This window comes from Rhea pennata, chromosome 23 (genome assembly GCF_028389875.1).
Source record: "Rhea pennata isolate bPtePen1 chromosome 23, bPtePen1.pri, whole genome shotgun sequence".
NCBI classification, from domain to species: Eukaryota; Metazoa; Chordata; class Aves; order Rheiformes; family Rheidae; genus Rhea; species Rhea pennata.
In genome coordinates this window covers 7,756,707-7,779,599 of record NC_084685.1, presented here as the reverse complement: position 1 = coordinate 7,779,599, position 22,893 = coordinate 7,756,707, and the positions used below count along the sequence as shown (strand labels likewise).

General features: G+C 37.5%; 1 protein-coding gene across 7 annotated transcripts in view; it reads right to left on the bottom strand.

Annotated features, from left to right (window-relative positions):
* Nucleotides 1-4,772: 4,772 nt before the first annotated feature.
* The window catches only part of ZMYM4 (zinc finger MYM-type containing 4), a 45,931-nt gene continuing 27,810 nt past the window's right edge, over nt 4,773-22,893 (bottom strand). For 4 of the 7 annotated variants that reach the window (XM_062594159.1, XM_062594160.1, XM_062594165.1 and 1 more), the window contains 16 exons: nt 22,619-22,769; nt 20,816-20,956; nt 20,491-20,528; nt 19,138-19,282; nt 18,450-18,565; nt 17,953-18,124; nt 16,958-17,011; nt 16,656-16,835; nt 16,026-16,120; nt 15,278-15,449; nt 13,873-13,968; nt 13,362-13,513; nt 11,886-11,997; nt 10,431-10,679; nt 9,264-9,393; nt 4,773-7,674 (listed from right to left, as the gene is read on the bottom strand). In XM_062594159.1, coding sequence (XP_062450143.1) covers nt 7,467-7,674; nt 9,264-9,393; nt 10,431-10,679; nt 11,886-11,997; nt 13,362-13,513; nt 13,873-13,968; nt 15,278-15,449; nt 16,026-16,120; nt 16,656-16,835; nt 16,958-17,011; nt 17,953-18,124; nt 18,450-18,565; nt 19,138-19,282; nt 20,491-20,528; nt 20,816-20,956; nt 22,619-22,769 — 2,211 coding nt within the window. In that variant the 3' untranslated portion in view covers nt 4,773-7,466. The remainder of the gene's footprint in view (nt 7,675-9,263; nt 9,394-10,430; nt 10,680-11,885; nt 11,998-13,361; nt 13,514-13,872; nt 13,969-15,277; nt 15,450-16,025; nt 16,121-16,655; nt 16,836-16,957; nt 17,012-17,952; nt 18,125-18,449; nt 18,566-19,137; nt 19,283-20,490; nt 20,529-20,815; nt 20,957-22,618; nt 22,770-22,893) is intronic. The other 3 variants (XM_062594161.1, XM_062594162.1, XM_062594164.1) reach the window with 3 other exon arrangements.

Here is a 22,893-nt window from a genome sequence, read left to right as displayed (position 1 = left end):
CATAAGGAAGACTGATCCAGTGTCCCATACTTAAATACACTGGTGAACGAGGTGCTCTCAAAATCTTCCAGCTTTCAGTCTCTGTAGCCTCTGTAATTAATTACCAATTGCATCCTATAGATGCACTATGCACCAGCATTAGTCAACAAGCTGCCACAATATTTCTCTTCTGGTTTTGCAGCTCAGATGCTTTCTTTCCTATGCATCTTTTTAGTTTTCCCGTCTCCTCAAATGAACACCACCTACAAATGTTCAAATCCAGCTCTCCTCAAACAGTAGTATGACACTATTGGCCACATAACAACATCATAGTAAATACTGCTATGGCCGGTAGCAATATTCATTCATTTGACTTCTGGGAACATTTAATCAGCATGTGTGTACATTTTTTGTTTGTGATTCGCCATTTCTATTTTTTAAATAACACTCCTTAAAACAGAAGGAATATCTATGCTTTCTTGACTTGGTAAGGCTAAGCTGGCTGCACAGACAGACTCACAAGGCTGTGGGTACACCAGCATTTTTCAAAGTAAAAGTGTAGACTAGCTGCAGGATAAGGGCTTTAAAAAATGCACTAAAACACCCCTGAATGGTGACGCAGAGGAGGTACAGGAATCTCATTCGGACAACCATGAAAGTTTTCACTGTTTATCATAAGACAAATCAACCTTTGTAAAATGATTTTTTTTTCAGGCGAGAAATGTCATTACTGTGAGCGCTTAGGTAATTCTAGAATTTCAGGGTAACAGTGAAAATGTGATGCTTGGTCCTAAGGAATTTTCCTGGTCAGCGAGGACCATCAGACCCTGCTCACAGCCGTGGGAGGGCAGCGCCAGCCCTGCCCCACTATTCCTGTTGCCAGATCCGTGACAGCTATCTTAACAACTTTCAAGCAGTAACAGTGATCGGCAGATTAGTAAGCGTGGCTGGCTCTGTAACCTATAACTCTGCATATATAAAATCTATTGAGAAAGAAAAGTTACTACGTGGGACAAAATACTCTAATTTGAATTGTATTACTTAACTAAAAAGAAGGGAAAGTTTGAAGCTGTTTTAGCTCTATATGGTTGCAAAGTCAGAGGAAACGCCACCATTACCCCCTGCATTTGTTTTGGGGGAAGGAGTGAGTGTAACAAACTCTTATGTTAATAGATCTAATTAAAGCCGATCCCAAAGAGGAGCAAACCCCACTGTGAGACACCCTACAGACACGTGGGAAAGACCAATCCTTGAATATACTAAGCTGCTATTTTAATGCTGGCTTAAGAACAACTTAATGCCCCCCAAAACCTATGAGATTTTCCTTTTAAACTTAGATCCCAATATGATACATGAAATGAGGATGTACTCTTTTATTAAGGTTAAAGGTTTTTAATCACTTTCGCAGAATACAGATACGATTCAAACAGAAACTATTTTGGGGGTCTCAGTAATTCACTTAATACCATACATTGAACTCTATAAATTCTCATATAAGAAAAAAGTCTTTTTAATGTAGATTGTGATGCACTGGTGACCTATTTAGATCTTTTGAAATAATACTTTGCAGTTATATAGCACCTTACAACACAAGGCTGCAAAGCATCCTACAGAATTTAGCCTCATAATGCCCGTACGAGGTAGGAAAGTCTAGCCAATTTACAAATGGGTACAACTGAGGTACAGACTGGCAAGGAACTAAACATGAGGCTTTCATTTATACAACGGCAGTTGCTTGAATTGTACTCTAGACCCTGGGCTATAGAATGAGTCAGTGGCTTAACTGGGGATAAAATCAGGAGTAGTCACTCACATCCTTTTTTAAAAGGGAGAATTTTGGCTCAAATACAAGCTACCCAGGAGATCTGAAAGGCCTTTTCAAAGTATTCCGGCCTTTTATGTTATAAATATATAGAAGAGAGAATAAAAGGTCCAAGAGGCTTAGACCTAAGGCCCTAGGTATGATGCTCATTGGCATATCTAATAGTAGACTATAAACCTCAAAAATAACTTAGTCAACGTGGCTACTGCAGTCTGCATCAATTAGGTATGAACACCAAGAAGTTGCACTGGATTCTTTTAAATTAAAATTGTGTACTTGGAATGCATAGATTTGGGGCTTGGTGTTCTGTTTCCTTAGCCATTTTTTGTGATATACTCTGTGCAATTTAAATTCCCTCTTTTTCTCCAAGCGACAGATAATCTAAGATAGTCCATTTCTTTTTCTTTAATAGAAAACAAATCTCTTCTGAAAAATGATTAATGAGTTACTATTGAATGGAAATTTAAGTATCGTGGCTAGAAGAATCCAAGATGTCTGGGGTCCAAAAAGCCTTTTGACTTTTAAAACCATTCTACAACCTTGCAACACTCACTGGACAGATCTCTACCACTGATGCAATCAGGCAAGCTCTTATGACTTCAATGGCTGCAGCCTCTATTGATGAATAATAAAATTTTTTAAAAGCTGATTTTGTCATTTTTCACAAAATAGCCTAAAAGTTAGCATTCTAGGCTCAGGAATTACACACTTAAAATCAGCTTTTTCTTGTACGTTTGTCCTGTCTTTGACATGTACTCACATTCACTAATTTTTCTTAATAGCACCCAACTGAGATGCATTGAATAGAAAATAACAACATCTACACACCTTAAATATCATGGTCTTTACTCACTTGTCATGCACCTGCATAATACAGCACAGAAGGCAAATATGCTAAAACTTTTACTGCATAAACTCTTCAGAGTACTGTTCAACGGCTACTGCTCCACCACTTAATCCTTTATTATTTTCTGACAAGTGTAAAATAGTTTCCTCCAAAAGCAAAACAAAAAAGGCATCAAATGCTTTGGGAAAGCAGGGAAAAGGGAAACTGAAGATAAAAATGCAAGAACTTAGCCAGATGCAATTAAAAGTGGTAGGTTCATGCCAGAGGAGAGACTAAACAAGCAACTTCACCATAGTTAAAAATTCAAAGTTTTTAGTAAATGCAACCATATTGTGCAAAACATTCTACTCCCTCTTTTACAAGCCAATTATTTCCCTCATGGATTTTTTTTTTCTTAAGAGTATTTCTGGTGTATATAGAGTTAGTCCTACCTGCCCGACAAAACTGCAGTCATATACTCTAGCGGAGATTGGTGTCAAGCAGCAGACTATAGTAAGACAAGAAAGGCAGGGATCATGTAGGAACTAGTCCTGCAGTTTCACCTTTCAAGAAGTCTATGACGAGATGAAAACCGGTGGTTCACGCTTGCTTTGCTCACACAAACCTTAACTTTATTGAACTGTCTGTGTAAAGGAGGCAAGCTTAGGTTCAAAAATTGTAACTCTAATAGGCAAACTACACTCTGATTTAGTTTCATTTCTCCTGAAACTACTTCTCAGCTTTCTAAATCAGCAATGGTCCATGATTTTTACTAATTTGTGTGCTCACACGCAGTTACAAAGCACCATTCTCAAAATTAGATGGTTTCTCTTGCAAAAGAAAGGTAAGATAACCTGGTTCCTTTAAAGAAATATTCAATAGTTTTCAATCATTGTAATAACTAATTACCAATTATTGCCATTGCAAAAAACTGTGGTCTACACAGTGATTAGTGGAAGATTCCCTCTTTCTTCTGCAATGATGTTTAACTTGATTGTTCAACACTTGTTATTTCTTTAAACCTTGTACACCATTCCCTTCTACTAGGCACATACTGTAGATGAGTAGCTATTTAGTAGAAGAGAGTAAATCTTAATTTTGCCTCCACTAGATCTGTTAGGAATGTTTAGATTGGATGACAGAGAAAGACAAGAGCAGCTCTGTGCCGATTCCAGCAGAACTCAAATTTACACCGGGAGCATGGTAACTGTGGTTTGAAGAGAGCACCATAAAGATTCTATACAGCAGCATTTGTTCTGCTTTCCTTTTTTAAGGCAGCAGTGAAACTATTGCTCAAGGGACTGGAAAGAGTTACTAAGATTGTTACCAAAAAACAAAGACTTTATTGCACATTCAGAGTCACTTCTGTAGCCCTAGCACTAAAGCTTCCTTGGTGCTGCCTCGCCATCCTACGAGCGTACCCCTAGGAAACACGACATGAACCACTCTGCTGCTGTTCTACTTCAAGTCTCTGAGGAGACATCACTGGGCTGGAGACTACGGTCAGAGAAATCCAGGGTTTTCTTTTAGATCAGCGGTTAATGAGGTTGACAGAATAATTCATAAGATAATTTAACTTCTTTCGCCTCTAATTCTTTGACATTCCAAGTGCCTTTAGCATCCTCCTTTAGTCAAGTGAAATCAAGAAAGATTAGTAGGCATGTTCTGAGCATCTTTCAGAATAAAAACTGCTAGGAAAACACCAGCACTGCATAGGTAATAGCCACACTCCAGGAAGCATTATAAACCAAAATCTCTGCAAAACTCAAAGACTGGTATTAGTGCACAGAACTGTAATTCGTTACAGGAATATACTCTAATGAGTAACAAGACATTCTGGCTTCCAAACTCTCAAACTAGACAGTTTGTACAGCTAAGCTATCATCTGAAATTAAACACTTTTAAACAGTGTGTGTCTAGCCGTTAGAAGGCATACAGGTAAAGAAAAAAACCCTATCAGCAGGAAGTATTATCGTCTACTTGCCTTTCTCATGCTCATCTTTGTTGCTTCCCTGTCCATAATGAGACTAAAACATGATTTTTCTCCCTAAAAGAATATTTCAAGTAATGAAGTGTTGCATGGTCAGCAAATGCTTCAGATATTTTTATTATAAACAACTCTTAAGAACTTTGATACTGCACGTATAATTTATAAATATATTTTAATCCTTCAAGGCAATAGAACTTGTAAATCAGTTCAGTGTGCATTCTAGCCAGCTTGATGACAAATCCCTCGAGAGGGTATAGCACGGGCACACCCAGGACAGCGCACGCTGCTGCCCCAGGGTGCAAAGCAAAAGTACCTCCCTAGAGAAACTGAAACTAAACTTATCTGTTCTGTTAATTATATCATCAGAAGAAGCTGCACTGAACCCTTCCTCATTTCAGAGTGACTAAACAAAAGGAGTTAGTACAACAACTTTGCTTTCAGTCAGTCATGCTAAAGTGTTTTAGCTTTCTTTGCTGAGAGAATAGACAAATATTTTTCATTCCAAGTACCTGGAAAAAATTAGCAAATATGAAAGCAGTCACAGACAAGAAAGAGTGAAGTTCTTCAGAGAAATAAAAATGAATACTTTACTCATAATATACAAATATACTAGTTTATTCTATGGGAATATTTCTGTTATATCTATTAAGGGAAAACTCAGTTGTTGTATTATCTTTTAAACAATCCTCACCACCTCCCAACAAAAAGCACTCCTCCCAACAGCATGTCTTAACTTCTCTTACTTATTCACCGTGGGGCAGGCAGGGGAAGGAAAGTAAAGGGCAAAGGCAGCCTGATACAGACTCAGGTAGTTGCAATCTTACACGGAATCTCCAAGAGCTTCTGTTATTCCTGGCTTCTTCCTGTCTTCTACTAACATGGAGGTTCTGGGCATACCTGTATGCAACAGAAATCTCTCAGACCTTTCTATCCTCTGCAGACCTATCCACAAAGCTAGTCAGCTGTTCTCTCCAGAGTGATTTTTTTCCCCTGAAACAGTCTATCAACCATCCCAATACAAAAGAGTGTGCCTGCTATTTAAATATTTTAATATAACTATAGGGCATAACCTAGTGCTTATACAATATGAAATTAATCTAAATGAAAATCATTAAGCCTCCGAGCGCCTGCGTAGTTTATTGTTAGGGTACATGTCATGGCCGAAGTATCTTCCCCCCAGGAGTGCTAGGCCAGGACGTGGACAAAGCAGTATCTTTGATCAGAAATGACAGACACAGATGGGCTTGGATCAGACAGAATTGGGGCAGGTTTACTTTTCACATAGTTTTCTGTATTAAAAAATACATCAGTGAAATCTGTTACAGGCAGGGACAGGACTACCGAGTACACAACGTCAATAGACTACTTTCTGATTTTATTTTTGTTAAATTACTTTTGTTACTGCTAAAAAAATAATTAAAAAACAAAACAAAAAAAAACAAACAAAAAAAAAAGGAAATACCATTCAAGGCTGTTGATTTTCATCTCCTGAAATTTTAGTGACAAGATCAAATATCAGACCCCTGTTACAGAAGCTGGATAACTGACCAAAACTAGATAAAAACCATACAGTTCTCTTTAAAAATAATTTGAATTTCCAATGAATTTGTGACTTCAGGTCATCAGAAACACATACCTATAGCTTGAGAAAACAGAGATACAGACAGTATCTGATAATGTCCTGTCCTCTAAACACAATACGGGAGTTTTTCTCTTCTAAAAGATGCAGTAACAGCCAAGTCTTAAAAAAATCTCTTTCAATTTCCAACACTATGCCTAAATCTCTTTTGGTGGGGTGGGGAAAAAACACACATGGTAACTTTCTACCACAGTTCTTTGTCAAAAGTAATACTGCATCCTTTGTACAACACCGCAGGTGTTGCTAAGGTGGAAAGAGAAAGAGTGAGTGCATCTTTCCCTTGAAATGACAAGGCCCTCCAGATTTGCCTTATAAAATAACCAAAAACATCAGAGTAGGGGAAAGAGGAGAAAGGAAAGCTGCCTTAAGGGAAAAAAAAATTCCGCGCACCACAGTATTTGCTAGATTATATCAACAGACTGCAGAGCTACTGGGCTAGTTAAGGGATTTTCTGCACATACCCCAGGACAGTCACTCTCCTGTACATACCCCAGAAATGCTTGTCCCATAACGTGATCACTCTGAAGTTTGACCTACAGCACCTCTTCCATATCACAGATCAAACAGAGCTAGAGTTGGTATTAGCATGGACCGAGAGCTAGATTCTGGCATCGTGCGACTGTTTAACAGCAGCCATGTTGTTGTCTATTTAGATAGCTACCCTGGCAGCTTCTGCCTTCTTAACATTTGATCCCAGTTTAAAAAAAAAATTATAAAAGCATTTGTGTGTATATATTTATAACGGAAGGTGTCTGTTTGCCTAAATATCACCACTTTCTCTCCTGTCCTTGTGAAGAGCTCTAGGATCTCCACATGTTCTTTGGCAGCAATGACTGCCATCAGGCTGAGGAATCACGTGAGCCACAGTCTAGCTCTCTATGCCCATCATCATTATGGTAGCTCTTACTTTGTCTTAAAAATATTTCACAAATTTTTTTAAAATCCTAAACAGATAAAGGATTTATGCACCACTCAAATAGATTAGTTCATCTTGAGTTTGTTCAGAGGATTTATCGCTGCTGTAGGATGTCGTTTCTTGCAGCTTACATAGCTTGCTTCCTTCCAATTCCAGTTTGTACATCCACTGTGGTTCAAAATATGCCTTTAGGTGACATTATCTTGGCTTATTTGATACATGTTTTCCAACGGCTGGACGTATTCACAGTTTGGTGCTTCTGATGTGTACTCAAAGGAAAATACCCCACTTCAGTTAGTCTGATAACTCAATATCAGAGTCCTCTGATTTGACTTTGGCAAGTTCTTCATGTACCTCCCTCACCATAAGAATACGTGTTAACATGATGTCCAAGGTTCCTGGGTCTATTGGCAATGTGGAATACCACATGGGGCTATTGGGTACACAGGAGCGCTCAGGTTGAAGGTAAAATACATCACTTCTCTGCTTCACGCTTTCAGAACTGTCAGTGTGAAAAAAGGAAGACCACGTTATCAGCAGGCAGCACTAACAGTCCTAAGGACAACAGAGATTAAGTAAAAATAGCAAAGAAAATGGAAGTTACATTGTGAATACATTGCTGTAATTTAAAAGCTACAATTCATATCTCCTTATCAGTGACTTGCTTTCCCCCTTCAATTTAGTGAACAGTTAAGTTGTTTCCAGGTCACTCAGCATCAGTTGCTTATAAAATGAAGACAATTAGAGTGACCTCTTTGCAGAGATGGTTCTTCAACTGCAGTATCCCGTTAACGGTACAGGTGTCTTGATACGATTGATGATGCAATTGACATTTAATCTCTGGATAAAAGTGGTTCTAATATGCCAGAATTGTTGAGGACTTTGGGATAGTTCAAGAATTAGCAAAACATGAAACTAAATCCTAGCCTGCCTGCTCATGGTGCAGAATAGTGAGCCTATCTGTTTGGTAGATTGACCATCAGACTTTGAAAAAGCTCTGGCAGGAAAACACAGCTCTCTAGAGAAAGGATGCCTTTTGGTTGGCTTTGGAACATTCAATTAAAAACAAAAAAGTTAATTTTTACTGCTGCTTGCACCACTGCAGGGGCTCAGCTGTGATATATGATGAGGAGCATGAAAGTATTTTCACAGCCCAAGGACACCTAAAAGCTTCTAATGATATGCAAGTGAATGCATGGAAGGTAAAGGAAAGACAAGAGAGTCAGGACAGCTACCAGACACCCCTTTGCCTAAGTAATAGGATTATTTGTAGTAAGTTCACTAGGTGTATTTCTGAAGGTGATGTATTTGGTGTTAGCTGGCACTAAGAGGCACTGTTTCATTTTGCACGTGTGTTTTCTTTGAAAAGAGAGGAACACTCTTTGCTCAATGATCTAACTAAAGTTTGTACAGGAAAAGAGAGACACAAAATGACTCATATCTATGTCCTTGTTATGTATTTTTCTTTCTAACTTCTAAATAAAAGTTAATCTCATATTTCAGCACACAAAAGCCATCAGCAGTTTTATTTGTTTCACACTTTGCCTACTCTTTTTCACATGGAACATGTGATACTAGTCATAAGCTTCTCAGAAGAAAGATTCTGCACAGGAAGTTAGAGAGAGAAGACGACTATGGTCACCATAGTAATGCTCCCTGTTTAAACTCATACCCTGTGGAAGGCCTTCTTCAGGAACCTCCTGAGGATCTGTAAAAAGGCATTTAAAGGATATACATCTCTAACTCTACTCTTCATCCAACACAAGTAACAAACACTGTATTTGCTGAGTCCAGCAACAGTGTGGATGCAGAAAGTCCTATCGGCATGGCTCTACTCACATCAGGTTACTAGGAAATGGAGAGAGGAGACCACAATACAGGCATAAAAGGTCTAGCTGGGATCCCTGCTTCCAGAGGCTTGAGGGATGGATGGTGGTTACCTGCTTTTCAAAGCCAAGTACTTAGCTCAAACTCTTCTACATTTGGAGGGTGCTGGGAGAAAACTGCACCTATTTTCCTCACAGAAATGTTTTACCCTTTTGGGCTGTTCTAGTTCACATATGGGTTGAAAAATCAAGTTCTGTTACTTACCATTTTGACAAGTAAAACTCATAAAGTCGGACTGGACATCGCAGAGGATTATCTGCATTTTCAGCCATTTCGACTGCTGTTCCAATCTCCTCATCTTCACTGCGTTTTCTTTTGCCTACAGATAATTTATCTGGATAAAGGAAAATGACATCACAGATGTTCAACGAGGAATAGCACCTCGAAGAATAAGCCCTAGTCACTTCGCTTAGCACCATTCTGATGGGACTTTGCATCACAAAGAAACAAGACACTATTTGACATTATAATCTGTCATTCAAAATCATAAGCAAATCAACTGGTCTGACACAGTCTGCCCGCTGGGTGGGCAAAAAATAACATATGCTATAGTGTGTCCACAGCTATGGGGGTACCAGGGTACCAACTGGTGAGTCACTTGCCATCACACGGCCAAGAGACATGAATAGCAGACAGGTCCCACTTTTCCTTCTGTGATGCCACTGGGCACCAATCGGGTGGAGTTTCCTGTTCTCTTCCTCTATCCCAAAGCTTACAAAAACTGAGCACTTTCAAGAATCTTGCCCCTCAGTTCAAACTGGCTAAGTTAAAAGTCATTGTGGGAATATGGGAGTGTGAGCAAGATACACATCATTCTTTAAGTTCTGCTTTCTTAAGAAATCAAACTAAAAATTAAACTCTGGGATACTTGCTTGCTTGGAATATTCACTAGGGCATATACTCTCAATCTCATCAAGAACCTTATTCTATAAGGGAATAGTCTTACAGGAAAACTTCTCACAGAACTAGTATCTAGCAGAAGAACATGGAGGACATATTTTTTCTTAATAAAGGAGAATTCACATAACACACTGGAACTTTTAACCGAAGAAGTCAAAAGTTTCATGATCCCACTTGATGTCCTTGCAAAGGCACTCCACAAAGGCAGACAATATTATTAACTAGTAGGTTTTCAATGAAAAAAATTCTTTTTTTTTTAATACTAGATACTTCGGCTCATGATGAATCTCACTTTAAACCCTACTAGAAGTGAAAAAAATATTGAAAATGTACTGGGTAACAGCAGAAGTCAGACTATTCACAGCTCTGCTTATTGCATAACACATTCTTCCACTTGTCCCTTTTTAAAATGAAAAACAAAAAATATAGATACGATTGCAGAAATCTAGAATCACAAAAGCAGGCACTTACCTGATTCTACCTCTTGTTTTTGAAAGGGTGGGAAAAAACGTAAATATGTCATCTTAGTATTATACTTCAGAGTCCTGGTGCGTCTCATGACATGGGCAAAGGATAATTTCAGGTGCTCACTGACATTCTTTAGTTGGAAGTATTTGGTGTTGAAGAATAAAAGTGTGTTCAATAAGACTATAGGGGAATATGCACCCAGCTGTTTACATTCCCACAAGTGTTCCTCTTCAATTCTTGAGAACATGTAACCTGAAGACAATGGGCAAAGAGAAAAAGAAAGGGGTTATTTATACCCTTTAAGGGCTGTTCCCCAGATACAGTTACAAACGAACAGCTTTTACAGATCCCTGGCAATCTAGTGGATTTTAAGAATTTTCTCAAAGTGGTAAGAGAAACTCATATACAGGTAAGGTGGAGGACAGAAATAGTATTAAGAAGGTAGATTCTGTCAGAGACTCATGAAAGTTCTCTTTTACTAACCTTCTATATGAATGATCTGCACATCAATGCAGACCTATAATAAGCAATTGTAATTCCAATAACATCAAGAAGACTGCATGCATGAACATAAGAGGAAGCATGGAGAACCAAGCTGTGCAAGAGCAAGATCCTCCAATGCCTGAAGAATGGAGAGAAGGATATAAAGGAAGATTGCAGATACCAGCAGAACCTCACTGAGTTTTAATTTCACTGAATTAAACTAGTCAGTTAGAAAAAGAACTTCACTGTATGCACTGGTCTACAAGTTACTGGGCTATTTCCTTATTAAATACAAAGTTAAATTTTAAAATGAAAAGCCAGTTATAGATCCAAGTATGGAGTTTCCAACATCACTCAAGGTTCCTTGGTACTCTTAAAAGATCTGATCTACTAATATGGCTGCTCTCCAGCTTTATAAAGCACATGTTCATACTTGAAGACCAATTAAAAATATCTGCAGAATTTGGCAGCTCTTAATTTGGAAGAGATTAAGGTGAGAAGAACTTGGAGTAGAGGAGTTGAGGTAAGATACCAAAGGCTTGCTACTGTGATTCTACAATTTATCAGAAGAAATATTTCCAGTAGTGATAGGGAAATACTAACGTAATTGAACACAGTATTGCAGTAACCAATCTCAAATACCACCCAGAGTTCTGGCTACTTGTATTCAAACAAATACTAGCTAAAACTTAAGGGAAGAGAAGAACCATCATGCTGACTATAGGGATGGGAAGACTTTCTTTTAAAGAAGTTGACAGATTAATCAGAGACAAAGATATATTTAAGTGCAATCTGTGACTGAAATAGACAGACATAAAATCCACAGTTGTAGTCTACCACAAACAACTACATAGTGGAGAAGAGGAAACTAATGTGAATGCCTCAGATCATACTCTTCTTCATGGCAATGAAAAAGTAGTAACTTATAATAATGATTTTGTCATGCAGCTACACAAAATAAAATAATCGTCCTACCATTTGGAAGAATTGTAGGCTCCCAGATTTTCAAGAGTTTTGTAAGCTCAATCATAAACCTGGAATAGGGCTCGGTAAAAATGTTATCTATTCTACCATTCTCAAACAGGTACTACAAGAGAAAAAAAGGAAGACACACAATTTATGATTACTTAACATTGCAGAAAAGATATAGGACATCAGATTCTTTTTCTTTCTTATGTCCAAGTGCATTATGGTCCAAAACATGTTGAATTCTTCAGTAAGATAACTAATTTTCTTCAGGGACTGGGACCTCTCCAGTATGAAATGGGAGATACAGGTAAGAATTACTACTAATGCTCCGAATTCTAGAGCTGTTTTCTGAAAAAATGTCATCCTCTAAAAGCAAAGAAAAATTCTTTTTAAAAAAGTTTGTCTATATAGAATAGGTTAGTTACTGAATATCCTGCCAAGAAAAGAAACTTCACTTGCTAATATAGGACCATCCTGATAACAGATAGAGGCCCAGTGCAGGGCTGCAGAAAAAACTTGATTTATAGCATGAATGTAAAAGTCCCTTAAATTTCAGTCAAGAAGCTATTAACATTTTTTTTTATAGACCAGAAACCATGCAAGTTAAAAATGGTACAAAAAAACGTTGAAACTCCTAGACTTTATCAATGGTGATCCGAATTTTTAAACTCTTTCTGCATTTTTTCAAGCACAGTCAGGAAAACAAAAAAAGTCAAAGATAATTCCATGCCTAACCAAATGGCAGGTTCTACACATCAGAAGAAGCTCTTTATTCCTTTTCATCAATGACTATTCAAGGAAACAAATGAAAAGATATTTTTACAAAAAAACCTCCAACAGTGCTATGCTGAACTGACACACTGGATTTTCAATAGAATTTATTTTATTCTAGGTTTATGCTGCAACTGTTTAATATTTAGTACCTAATCAGGTAGCAAGGACTGGTTACATGACTCTTCATAATCATTAATTACAATTCTGTTACCTCCATTATACTATTTCTGTATGTTTTGCCAACACAATAGGTATCTGCTTAACCACTGAAGGAGCATAGTCTTTCCTGGCTAATCTCTTCCATGTAACTTCCATATTAGAAGAGCATTGCACAGCTAATTAGATCTGAAACATTCCATCATAAAGCAAACATTTCTGAGAATCCACAAATTTATACCTAGCTTTCCTATACATGGCAAGGATAAAAAAGGGTACCAAAATGAAAGATCTGTGTCTAGATAGAAACACCTATCCCTCTATACCACATTCCTCCCAAGTACAGTAGAGGCCTGTCTACTTTGTTCTTGAAAAGATCCAGACAAATTAGCCAAGTACTGGACTAAAACAGACTAAGAATAAAGCAGAAATAAAGAAACACCCTTGTCTCCTCTGCAAACACTGAGCAGCTGCATGGTGCTATGGATACTGCACAAAAAGCCAGACTAGTTTTTAGTATGTTCTCAGCAATACCCTTACTCAGTGAGTTACCTGTTGAATTCCAAGGCACAAGTATAAGATGCTGTCAGGATCATACTTTTCTCCATTTGGTCTCCGCACCTCTTGAATAAACTGGCACAAGCCAAAACTCAGCTCAGCAAAAGTGCATGAGAGAACGTCCTCCTTGAGTTTCACAGGATGAACTGTGGTGAAGAAAGTTATGAGAAAAATTAACTTCACTCAACAAACTAAATCTTCACACATTCCTTATCATTTCATGTATGTAGAACTATTAAAACACCTCTCTCAAACAGTCCCCTGTATGTCTAAACTTGTGAACTATATTTCCTGTCTGTAAGCTAACAATTAAATACATAGTTGGCCAATAAAAAAACAAACCACCAGCATGTATAACCAGTACAAATGCTGTAACTGAGTAAGAAGAATATGGGTATTTAAAGCTAGGATATTTAAATGGTAGCTCAGTGGCCCCAAAGCTGTGGCATGGCAATGGTTACATATACTTAAGGCTGGTGGTGTAGGGTTGATAAATCAGCTTCACCTCTATAGCTGGACTCAGGGGAATCTTGAGTGAGAGAAAGATCTTGAGTATTTCCTAGTAGCTCTGGACATGAGTTGAGTGCAGCATATTCGACTCCTTAAAGGGAGAAGGAATGAGAGTTTAAAGGGCCATGGGATTCAGAAACAGAAGCAGAGCAAAAAGAGCATCAATCAATCAGAGAATCTTCAATGAAATTACTAGCCTTGGCTGCTTTCACATCACACCCAAATGACCGACTGCGTGGGACTAAACAAGGAACCTTTCTGGGGTTTGAATATAGTTTCCTGGAACTGGCTGTAATCATTTTTTCCTTAGCCACAGAAGAAAAGACAGTAACTCATGTGATTACTCTTTTGAGAAACAAATGAAAAAAACACTCAGCTTTTTTCATGTAATGACAACAAAAATTCCAAATGAGTGAGGAAGAAGCAGATCTCTCTCTAACCAAAATTTTTCCCTTTGAGATCTCTCTTATATAAGCCCTATCACACTAAGTTCTTCACATTGCAGCAGTGTTTAACATGGTTTGCTCTCTTTCCCACCATCCCAACAAAGCTCAGTTACATTCCTAATTTAAATTCTGCTGGACTCCAAAAATTTGCCCACAAAACTCTCAAGGCAAGCATATAAGACAGATCTGAGACCAGAGAAAAGGAGAGTTAAACACTGCCAAATTCCAGGACTGCTGTGCTTTTGTAAAAAAAAAAAAAAAAAAAAAAAAAAAAAAAGTCATAATTAGGAAAACAAACAAACGCGACATTTACGTTGCCATTATTACTTGTCACTGTAGTGAGATGAAAGGAACAACTCATGCCCTTTAAAGTTAGTTTCAGGAAGGATGCAGTGTATAATGAGAAGAGTTTTGGGAAGGTTTCTTCACAACTGTCAAGTTCAGAAACGAAGTGCTGGATTTTAACACTGTAGCATACAGGTTTTTTTTAATGACAAACAATTATGCTGGCACACAAACACTTTGTGAATGCTTTAACTACAGAAGAAAAAGATGAAACCAACATAATGTTGCCAGCTTAGAACTACTGCCTAATCTTAGCTCAGTAAAACCTCTACAGCTGCATAAAGCATCTATTCTACACATGAATTATTGCACATAAATGAACACAAAGGAGGAGCTAATGCAACAGGAGACTAACATTTATAATGTTGAAAAGAAACCTTGTATTTCAGAGTCTGTTTTAATAGGTGACAGATATATTAAGAATGCAAGAGATGAGATTTCTAAATGCGTGAGAAGCCATAAGATGATATTCCAGAAAATCTTTTCTCTACTCATGGGTATTTTAAACCCCAGTTAATAATGAATAATCCTAATACCTACCTGAATAACGTATCACACTGAGTGCTCTTCAACTAAATATTGTCATTTCCACTGAAAGATAGACTTTACCTGAAAACTTTAGGTCCCCTTGTTCCTCCTGGGCATTTTTCCATTGTACCCAATTCTTCCAGGCATTTACCCCATACATGTACTTCAAGGTCATCCCAGAAACAGAGCATCCTGGGTAGGAACCCTGCATGAGATTCCGGGGCTCTACAGAAACTACAGACTTCTTCCGTCCCTGCAGGAAAAGACGCAAACAAAAGAAAATAAAAGCTTTTATTTAATAAGCTCTCCATCTACGAAGATTTAACGTGATCTTGGATAATCATGACAGTGTACTGATATGGTAACAAAAACCTTCTCTCACGAGAGAGGAGGAATGACTATATATATATATTTTTAATTAATAAGCAGACAAATATTAACTATTCTTCATGGAAAAGGTGCAATAACAACAGTAATTCTCCTCATGATAAATACACACAAAAATATATTCCTCTCTGCCTACATCATAAAAAATTGATTCTTTCCTGTAGATTATGATGCTATTTAAAAACACATCTATTTTGGAGCTTTTTAATTGATACATATTCCTTTAATGTTCTGCACCAAAAAGGGCATTTACTCTACTTAGTTGCAGAGTGGAAGGAAGAAAATCTTATTTTATGTAGCAAGAGAACAGAAAAAAAATATAACATAATTAAATCAAGTTCTCATTTTCACCCTGGAGCAAGACTTCTTATTTTTGAGAATAAGCATGCACATGTTATTACCTTAAATGTGAGAAACTTATGTTCCAAAAACACTTTCTTACCCGTCTTTTTGGCTGTGGGAAGCCATCTCTATGTCTCCGTCTTGTTCGTGAACGTGAATGCAGAGCCAGTCCTTTACTGAGAGGGTCAAATGAGTCTAAAGTCAAATTAACACCATTAAGAGTTTATATGATTTAACATGCCCAAGTAAAAATGTCAGTTAGATACTATGAAATATCTTGAAGTTGACAATCACATCCACACATTCAAGTAATGCTTTACCTTTGGATAATCAGGCAATAAATTTACTTTCTGTGTAAAAGAAGTAAATTCTCAGAGCAGTAAAAAGCCCCCCAGGCAGTGAATGTTCTTATTCAGGCAAACTTATTCTTCTGCACAACTGAAATGAATTGTAACTAGGGACACAGAAGTGATAAATGCAAAGGAGTCGAACAAGATTACCTGCTACCCCTATCAGTGGTTTTGTAGAACGCTACCTTTAAAGACATCAATAATCATATTCTAAAAAGTAGTAATTTTTAGTAGAGCTGATATATTACTGCAGCTTTAAATACCCAGTTGTACTAAATGAAAATACATCCCCTTCATAGGCAGGCTGCTGATACAATATTAACTCAGAAAATTGTGCATACTTTTATACAACAATGCATTTTTCTTCACATTATACAGACCTGATGGAAAATCCGCCTCCAGGTCCTGTTCCATATCCCCTTTGGAGAACTGTTTCAGTTCTGGATCTGGATCCGGTAGGGTATTTGATCGTAAGGCATAGTGATTTAACTCATCCTCCCAGCTGTGCGGAGTGGACACTGCTTCTGATTCTAGGTCTCCACTGTAAGTGCTACCTTGGTCTGTAATGAGAACGATCAAATACATCAGGTGCTATAGGAAAGAATGAAAAAAAAAAAAAAGAGGAGTTTGAAAGACAGCAGGATCAAAGTCTCGTTGCAACTAAAAAAAAAAATCAACTAACCTTTCTCAAATATCTTGGGGTCCAAGAAGAGCTCATGCTCAGATGTTTGAGATCCTTCAGAAAAAGAAGGAAATCCTGTATTTACAAATGATTCACAGCTTAAATAATTGAGACAAAAAATTTTGAACACCAAAAAACCTGTATGTTAGGTTATAATACTACCAACAGGTAATGCATCTTTTCCTCCACTAGAGTTCTACCAATAGGTGCCTACCTATGCCATGCTGTTATGTTAAAAATAGAAATGCAGAACAAATTCCTATTTGCTTTGCCTTTCTAAATCTCTAAATTCAACATCCTCCAAGAATCCACCATTAAAGGTCTGATAGGAAAAACATTCTTGTAGTGCAGCTTCTCTGCCCTCTTGATTTTGAGACATCTTCAAATGCAGGACATATTGATCTGGGGCACACTATTGCTAGGAATTTGTTACTGCCAATCCAGAAATTAAACCAGCACCTAGGATCAGAGTAAGGCAATACAAAGATATCTGCACCACTGTTGGTGATCTATATCTAACTCAGGTTCTATGCTAAACATAGCTCTACTGAATATTGACCGATAAACCTCTGAAATTACAAAAGCTACAGAAAGGTGCCAGCACAACCAGCACCTGAGATGGGAACTACACAACAAGAGTAAGCAAATCTTAAAAGAAAACACATTTCCAAAACCAGTAGCAGAATATTGCATACGGAGGCAATACTTTCTTCAAATATGCAGTTCAGCTGAATTCCCAGAAAGCTTCTTCATTTTAAAAAATAAATATTCAAAATCACTAACTCATGGCACAAATACTATATTCCTGTGTAAATTAACACTTAAACCACAGGAACACTTTTATTGTGAAAATAAACGTTAGTTGGACCATTTAATATGGCACGCTTATTTGAGAAGCAGCCAATCAGGTCCAACAGCTATTTCTTTATTTTCTGTGAAGAAAGGACCTCTACCTGACTTAATTAATATTTTCCGTTTTAAAAACCATCACATACCACCATGAGAGTGTGTTTTTTCTTTTTCCTCATCTTCTGCAATCATTTCTGCCATCTGAAGGAGATCAGCTTCAAATGGATTTGTGGGAATCTTTTCCTTGATATCCTGAATGGTTTCGATGATCTTATCAGCATTATCCAGAGTAGTTGGGAAAAGCATGGGAACTGGTACCTATATAGACATGTGGAAAATATTAGGACTTGTTTGTGGGAGAAGGGAAACGGCAAATATAGAAGGGAGATTCCTCTCCTTTAATTTTATGTATAGCTTAGGACTACATAAACTTTTACAGTAACTTCAGACCGGACAACTTGCTTCTTATCTGCAATGATACTATAAGCTGCTTTTTTGTGCTCGATTAACATGACATGTGGATAGGGAAAGAAATGGTTTCAATTCCAAATACCACCTGCATCTAAGCTGGGCTAAATGCAAAACTCAATGACATTGCTCTGTGTCCTGTACAAAACCAAGACCAAACTGAAGGATAACTTACAGGTACTGGCATCCCAAGTGGAACTGGTGTATACTGTGTATAGAGGTGAAGGGGTACTGGCACAAACACTGGTACAGGAACAGGTAAGACAATGATTTGGGGTTGAACTTCTTCTTCTATTATATTAAAAAGAAAACAAAAATGGCTTAGTTCCTTAAAAGAGCGCATGGCCATCCTGCACACTTCAGAGTGACCATTACAATTAATAGTGTGGAGCTCCATTACTGGCAACTTCTGCTTGTAGTTCAATGTGCACAGTACTGTGTATTGCCCTGCTGATTTGCAACTTATCTGAATATTTGTGCACGTACACATCAAGTCATAGAATCACAGTCCTAATAGAGGATTACATGAGAACAAGTAAAATAAATTTATCCAAAACAGGACAGATTACACCTATCAGAGAATTAACAAATTTTGTCCTAAGGGGAACAAGTTCGCTCCACAACCTTTTGCATGTCACATCACCTCATTCTCCACTGATCACACAGGAAGCTTTTCAGGATTTCAAAGAACAGCCAATGCTTTGCATTTGTAAGGCAAACTGCTATTTGGAAACAATAATCTGAAAACTATTTAAAATTTTAAAATATATTAAGAAAAATAATTCTCTGTTACATAAACCATGCATTACTCTCTCACCTGCAACAAAGACTTTTATAAAATGAGTTAGAGATTAGACACATACCTGTCTGGCATTCTTTGTTTTGCGTATGAGGTTTGCACGAGGTGGCCTTAGTCTGTGTGATCGGTTTGCACAATAACGCTTTGTTTTTTAAAAGTCTGGGTGGTTGTGATGGTGGTAGTTTCAGGGCATCTGTCTGAGTACTGGCCTGTTTTAAAAAATATAAACAAGGGCAGAATCAGTATTGGTTGTAGTAGCATATTATAAGGATTAATATTTGTTCTCTACTATGGGAGGTTGCATAATTTAAGGTACTATTAAAAACAATCATTTAAAAATGCAGAAAAACAGCTTACTAATGCATGTGGTGCTTTCTGGTCTTTATAAAAAAATCTATTTTAATCAAACAATGGGCTTTTTTTCTCTTGTTAAGTGTGCAGAGAACAGACCTGAACAATGTTTGACTTCTGTAGTCAAATAACCTCTACAAACTTTTGATCTTGGAATCTTACTGATGGCAAAGATCTAAAAAGAATGTATGTTAAGATGCTTTTTGAGGACTTAAAAGTTGGCTGATACAGATACCCAAAACACTGAGTAAATCAATGTGAAAACATTGAAAAGGAATAAAAAGAAAACCAGGATGCAAATACTGTCAGTATTAGTATCACTTCTTGATTATACACACACTGATTACTTTTGTGTATAATCATTTCATGCCCTGCTAACTGTTATTTTCAGTCAAGCATCCAAATAACACAGATCTGTTTCAGTAAGGAGAGTTTACACTCTAATCCATAAAGCATACTTGAGCTAAAAGCAATGGTGCCAGTCTTCCAGAACCTGAGTGCTACATCACAAAAACCTTAGTATTTTAAGAGAGTGACAAGATATACAGTATATACATCAAAAAGCCCCAAAGTGGGGACTCTAGGACTTATTAAAATATAAGAAGTGACAGTGGTTCCCCACAGCTCTGTTACCACACTACTGAGGGAGTGTGGAAGGAAGGCTAAATCGTAAGAGCTTTGTAATGTCAGCTTCAGCAGCCCATGCTGGTTCCCTTACGTCCATGGCAGCCCTTTTGATATCACATCTCACTTCTGGCCATAAAAGGTAGTGTCCAGTACGGAGGCCAAACATAAATTGCTTGAGAATTACAGCCATCCCAAGAGCTGCAATTCAACAGTCTTTATGTAAAAGAACAAATCAATCTGTATTGGACACAAAAAGATTTTTACACTATACAAGTCCTATCCATTTACAAAAATGCATCTGGAAGCTGGATGAATTTTAAATCCCAATCACAAGCAGGAAAAGTAGTTATAAAATGACAGTGCTAATTTTTTGGATACTTTACTTGTTATTGATACAATTTGGGCAAAAGGGATAAAAAGATTCTCTTGTAAAACTTACATCTCCTATTATTTTTGCTGTCACAGTAGGGACGGCACCTGTGAAGAGAAACAATACAAAGTAGTATGTGTTCTTGTCATCCAGACCTTGACCCGTCAAGGTTAAGAAAAAGAATTCGCATTAAACCTCATTCCCTGGTGCATGTAAATAAATTTAAGTCATTATTTATATCTTGGTAAGGAAAGGACAAAACAGTAACCATCCGCGCTAACATGAAGGGTAATGAAGAAGTAGCTATCGTCCCCAGTGGAAAAGATCCATGAACAAATATAAATATCCTGAGATAGATTTTTAAAAATGCAGAAGTCATATTTAACAGTCCTACCCTGTAGAACATTGTTGGAGTTAACTGTAGGCTGGGCAGCAGGGGTGCTTGCAAGGGACACCACGTTTGCTATGACAGGAGTTGAATCCTTTCTCAAAGAAGGAGGGCCTGATGAGGAAGCTGGTGCCATAGAAAGGTTTGCTGGATAGAACAAACGGAAGAAAACTAGAATGAGCAATAATTTATAAAAAAAAATATTTTAGCAACAGCTCCCACCCTCCAGATATATCTCCAAATGAAAAAACCTGCCTTATGAGAGAGGAATGTAGGTGTCAAACTGCAGATTTTCAGTTTAAATAGGAGTTGGTTCCACAAGCAAACTTAAGCTGCTTTCCAGTCACTGAACCACTTCAGAAGTTCATCATAATACGAAAGGGGCTTTCTAATTGTAGTATTATGTGTATCACAGCAGTACTTTGAAGACAGACAACAGAACAGGATACCTCACTGTGCTCAGTACCATACATATATAGTATGGGAGACAGTAAAGGTCCTGACAAGCATTTATACATTCTATATAATGAATGAGCTGAATTTTATAAGAATCTCACAGTTAAAGCAACTCTTAAGGTTCTTTCCATCTGAAAGGACCATAATTATCACATTTCATCAAAAAAACCCAAAACCAAAAACAAAATAACCCACTATTCTGAGGCACTCCAGTATTCTGGCAGCCCCTGTTCAGAGAGATGTCTGGAGCCCAGTTTTTCAAAGGTGTTACACACTTGCCTCAGCTGAAGTTGCTGCCACATTTTTGAAGAAGCAGGCCCATCAAACATATTGCTATCCTTACTAACAGCCAAATGTACTGACAAGACCAGGAATGTCACATGGTATAGTTATGGCCTGAAAGTATAAAGTTACTTATATAGTGATATATTACTCTTAATCAGGGAAAACAACTCCTACCAGTGTAAGCAGGAGATGTGCACAAAATTCAAGAGTAGTATATGGCCTGGTGCATACTATAAACTTTCAGTTAATATTCTTTATCGCTCGTTGGGTACCTTACTGTTGCAGTCACCATCACTCAGTGGGAGAATATGCCCCTCTTTAGGACCAGTGCTATTTCTGCCCTTTGTTTCGCTTCTTCTTCCTGTTTTTGTGGGCCTTTCTTCCTTTCTTCCCTTTGCATTTCATTCCCTACAGAAACTCACAGTTCCTATTCCTGTGGGCTTCATTCCCACCCTCCTTCCCATTCCATCTGCTAAAATAACCAGCAGTGAAACAGCTACAGCATACATTAATCTTAGCATTGATAGTTTAAGATTCAACACTTAATGAAATACAATCAGTAACCAACCCTTCATATGCCTACATACAACACAGACCTGGCTACATTAAGTTCATATATGGAAGTCTGCACTTCTAATCATTAAGACTACTACAATTTTAAAACTTATTTTTTGTTAAACGAATGCTAACATTGTACTATATCTGGCTATGTCTTATAAAGTACATGAGACAAACTAGATATTTAACATGTCTTCAACAGACATCAGTACGTTTTATACTAATAAAGTGGGCCTTCATTTATGAAAGCAACTGAAAATAACACTTTGCTTCACCTTCTTTAAAATTAAAAACTACATTTGGTGTATGAAGCAATCTCACTTCATTCCCATAGAAATCTGAAATTACCTGAACAGAGATATCTAAAACTGAGCCCATTCAATGACAACAGGCAAGTCCCCCACAGACGAAATATAATTAAAAGCTCACTGAGCTTCCTGAGTTTCCAAATAAGTGATCACATCGCTATCATGCACACCAAAAAGGAATACTATTCACATCCTGTTTTACCTGTGTTGTTTTGGGGTGGAGGGTCAGAAACACTTTGTTGATTACAGAACATCAGAATACAAAGCAGATTGCAAAAATGTTTGATCTCCCCTTGCCATTTCATGGACTCACTGAGTTTACCTTGTCTCTTACAACCATCGCACTTTGCCATCTACAAAAATAGAGTGAGGGAGAAATTAAACACACCTGTGAACAACAAAAAGAGTAAACAAAGCAGCATAAAATTCATTGTCTGTATTCTCACAACTCAAATTAGTTTTCTTCTATATGGGAAA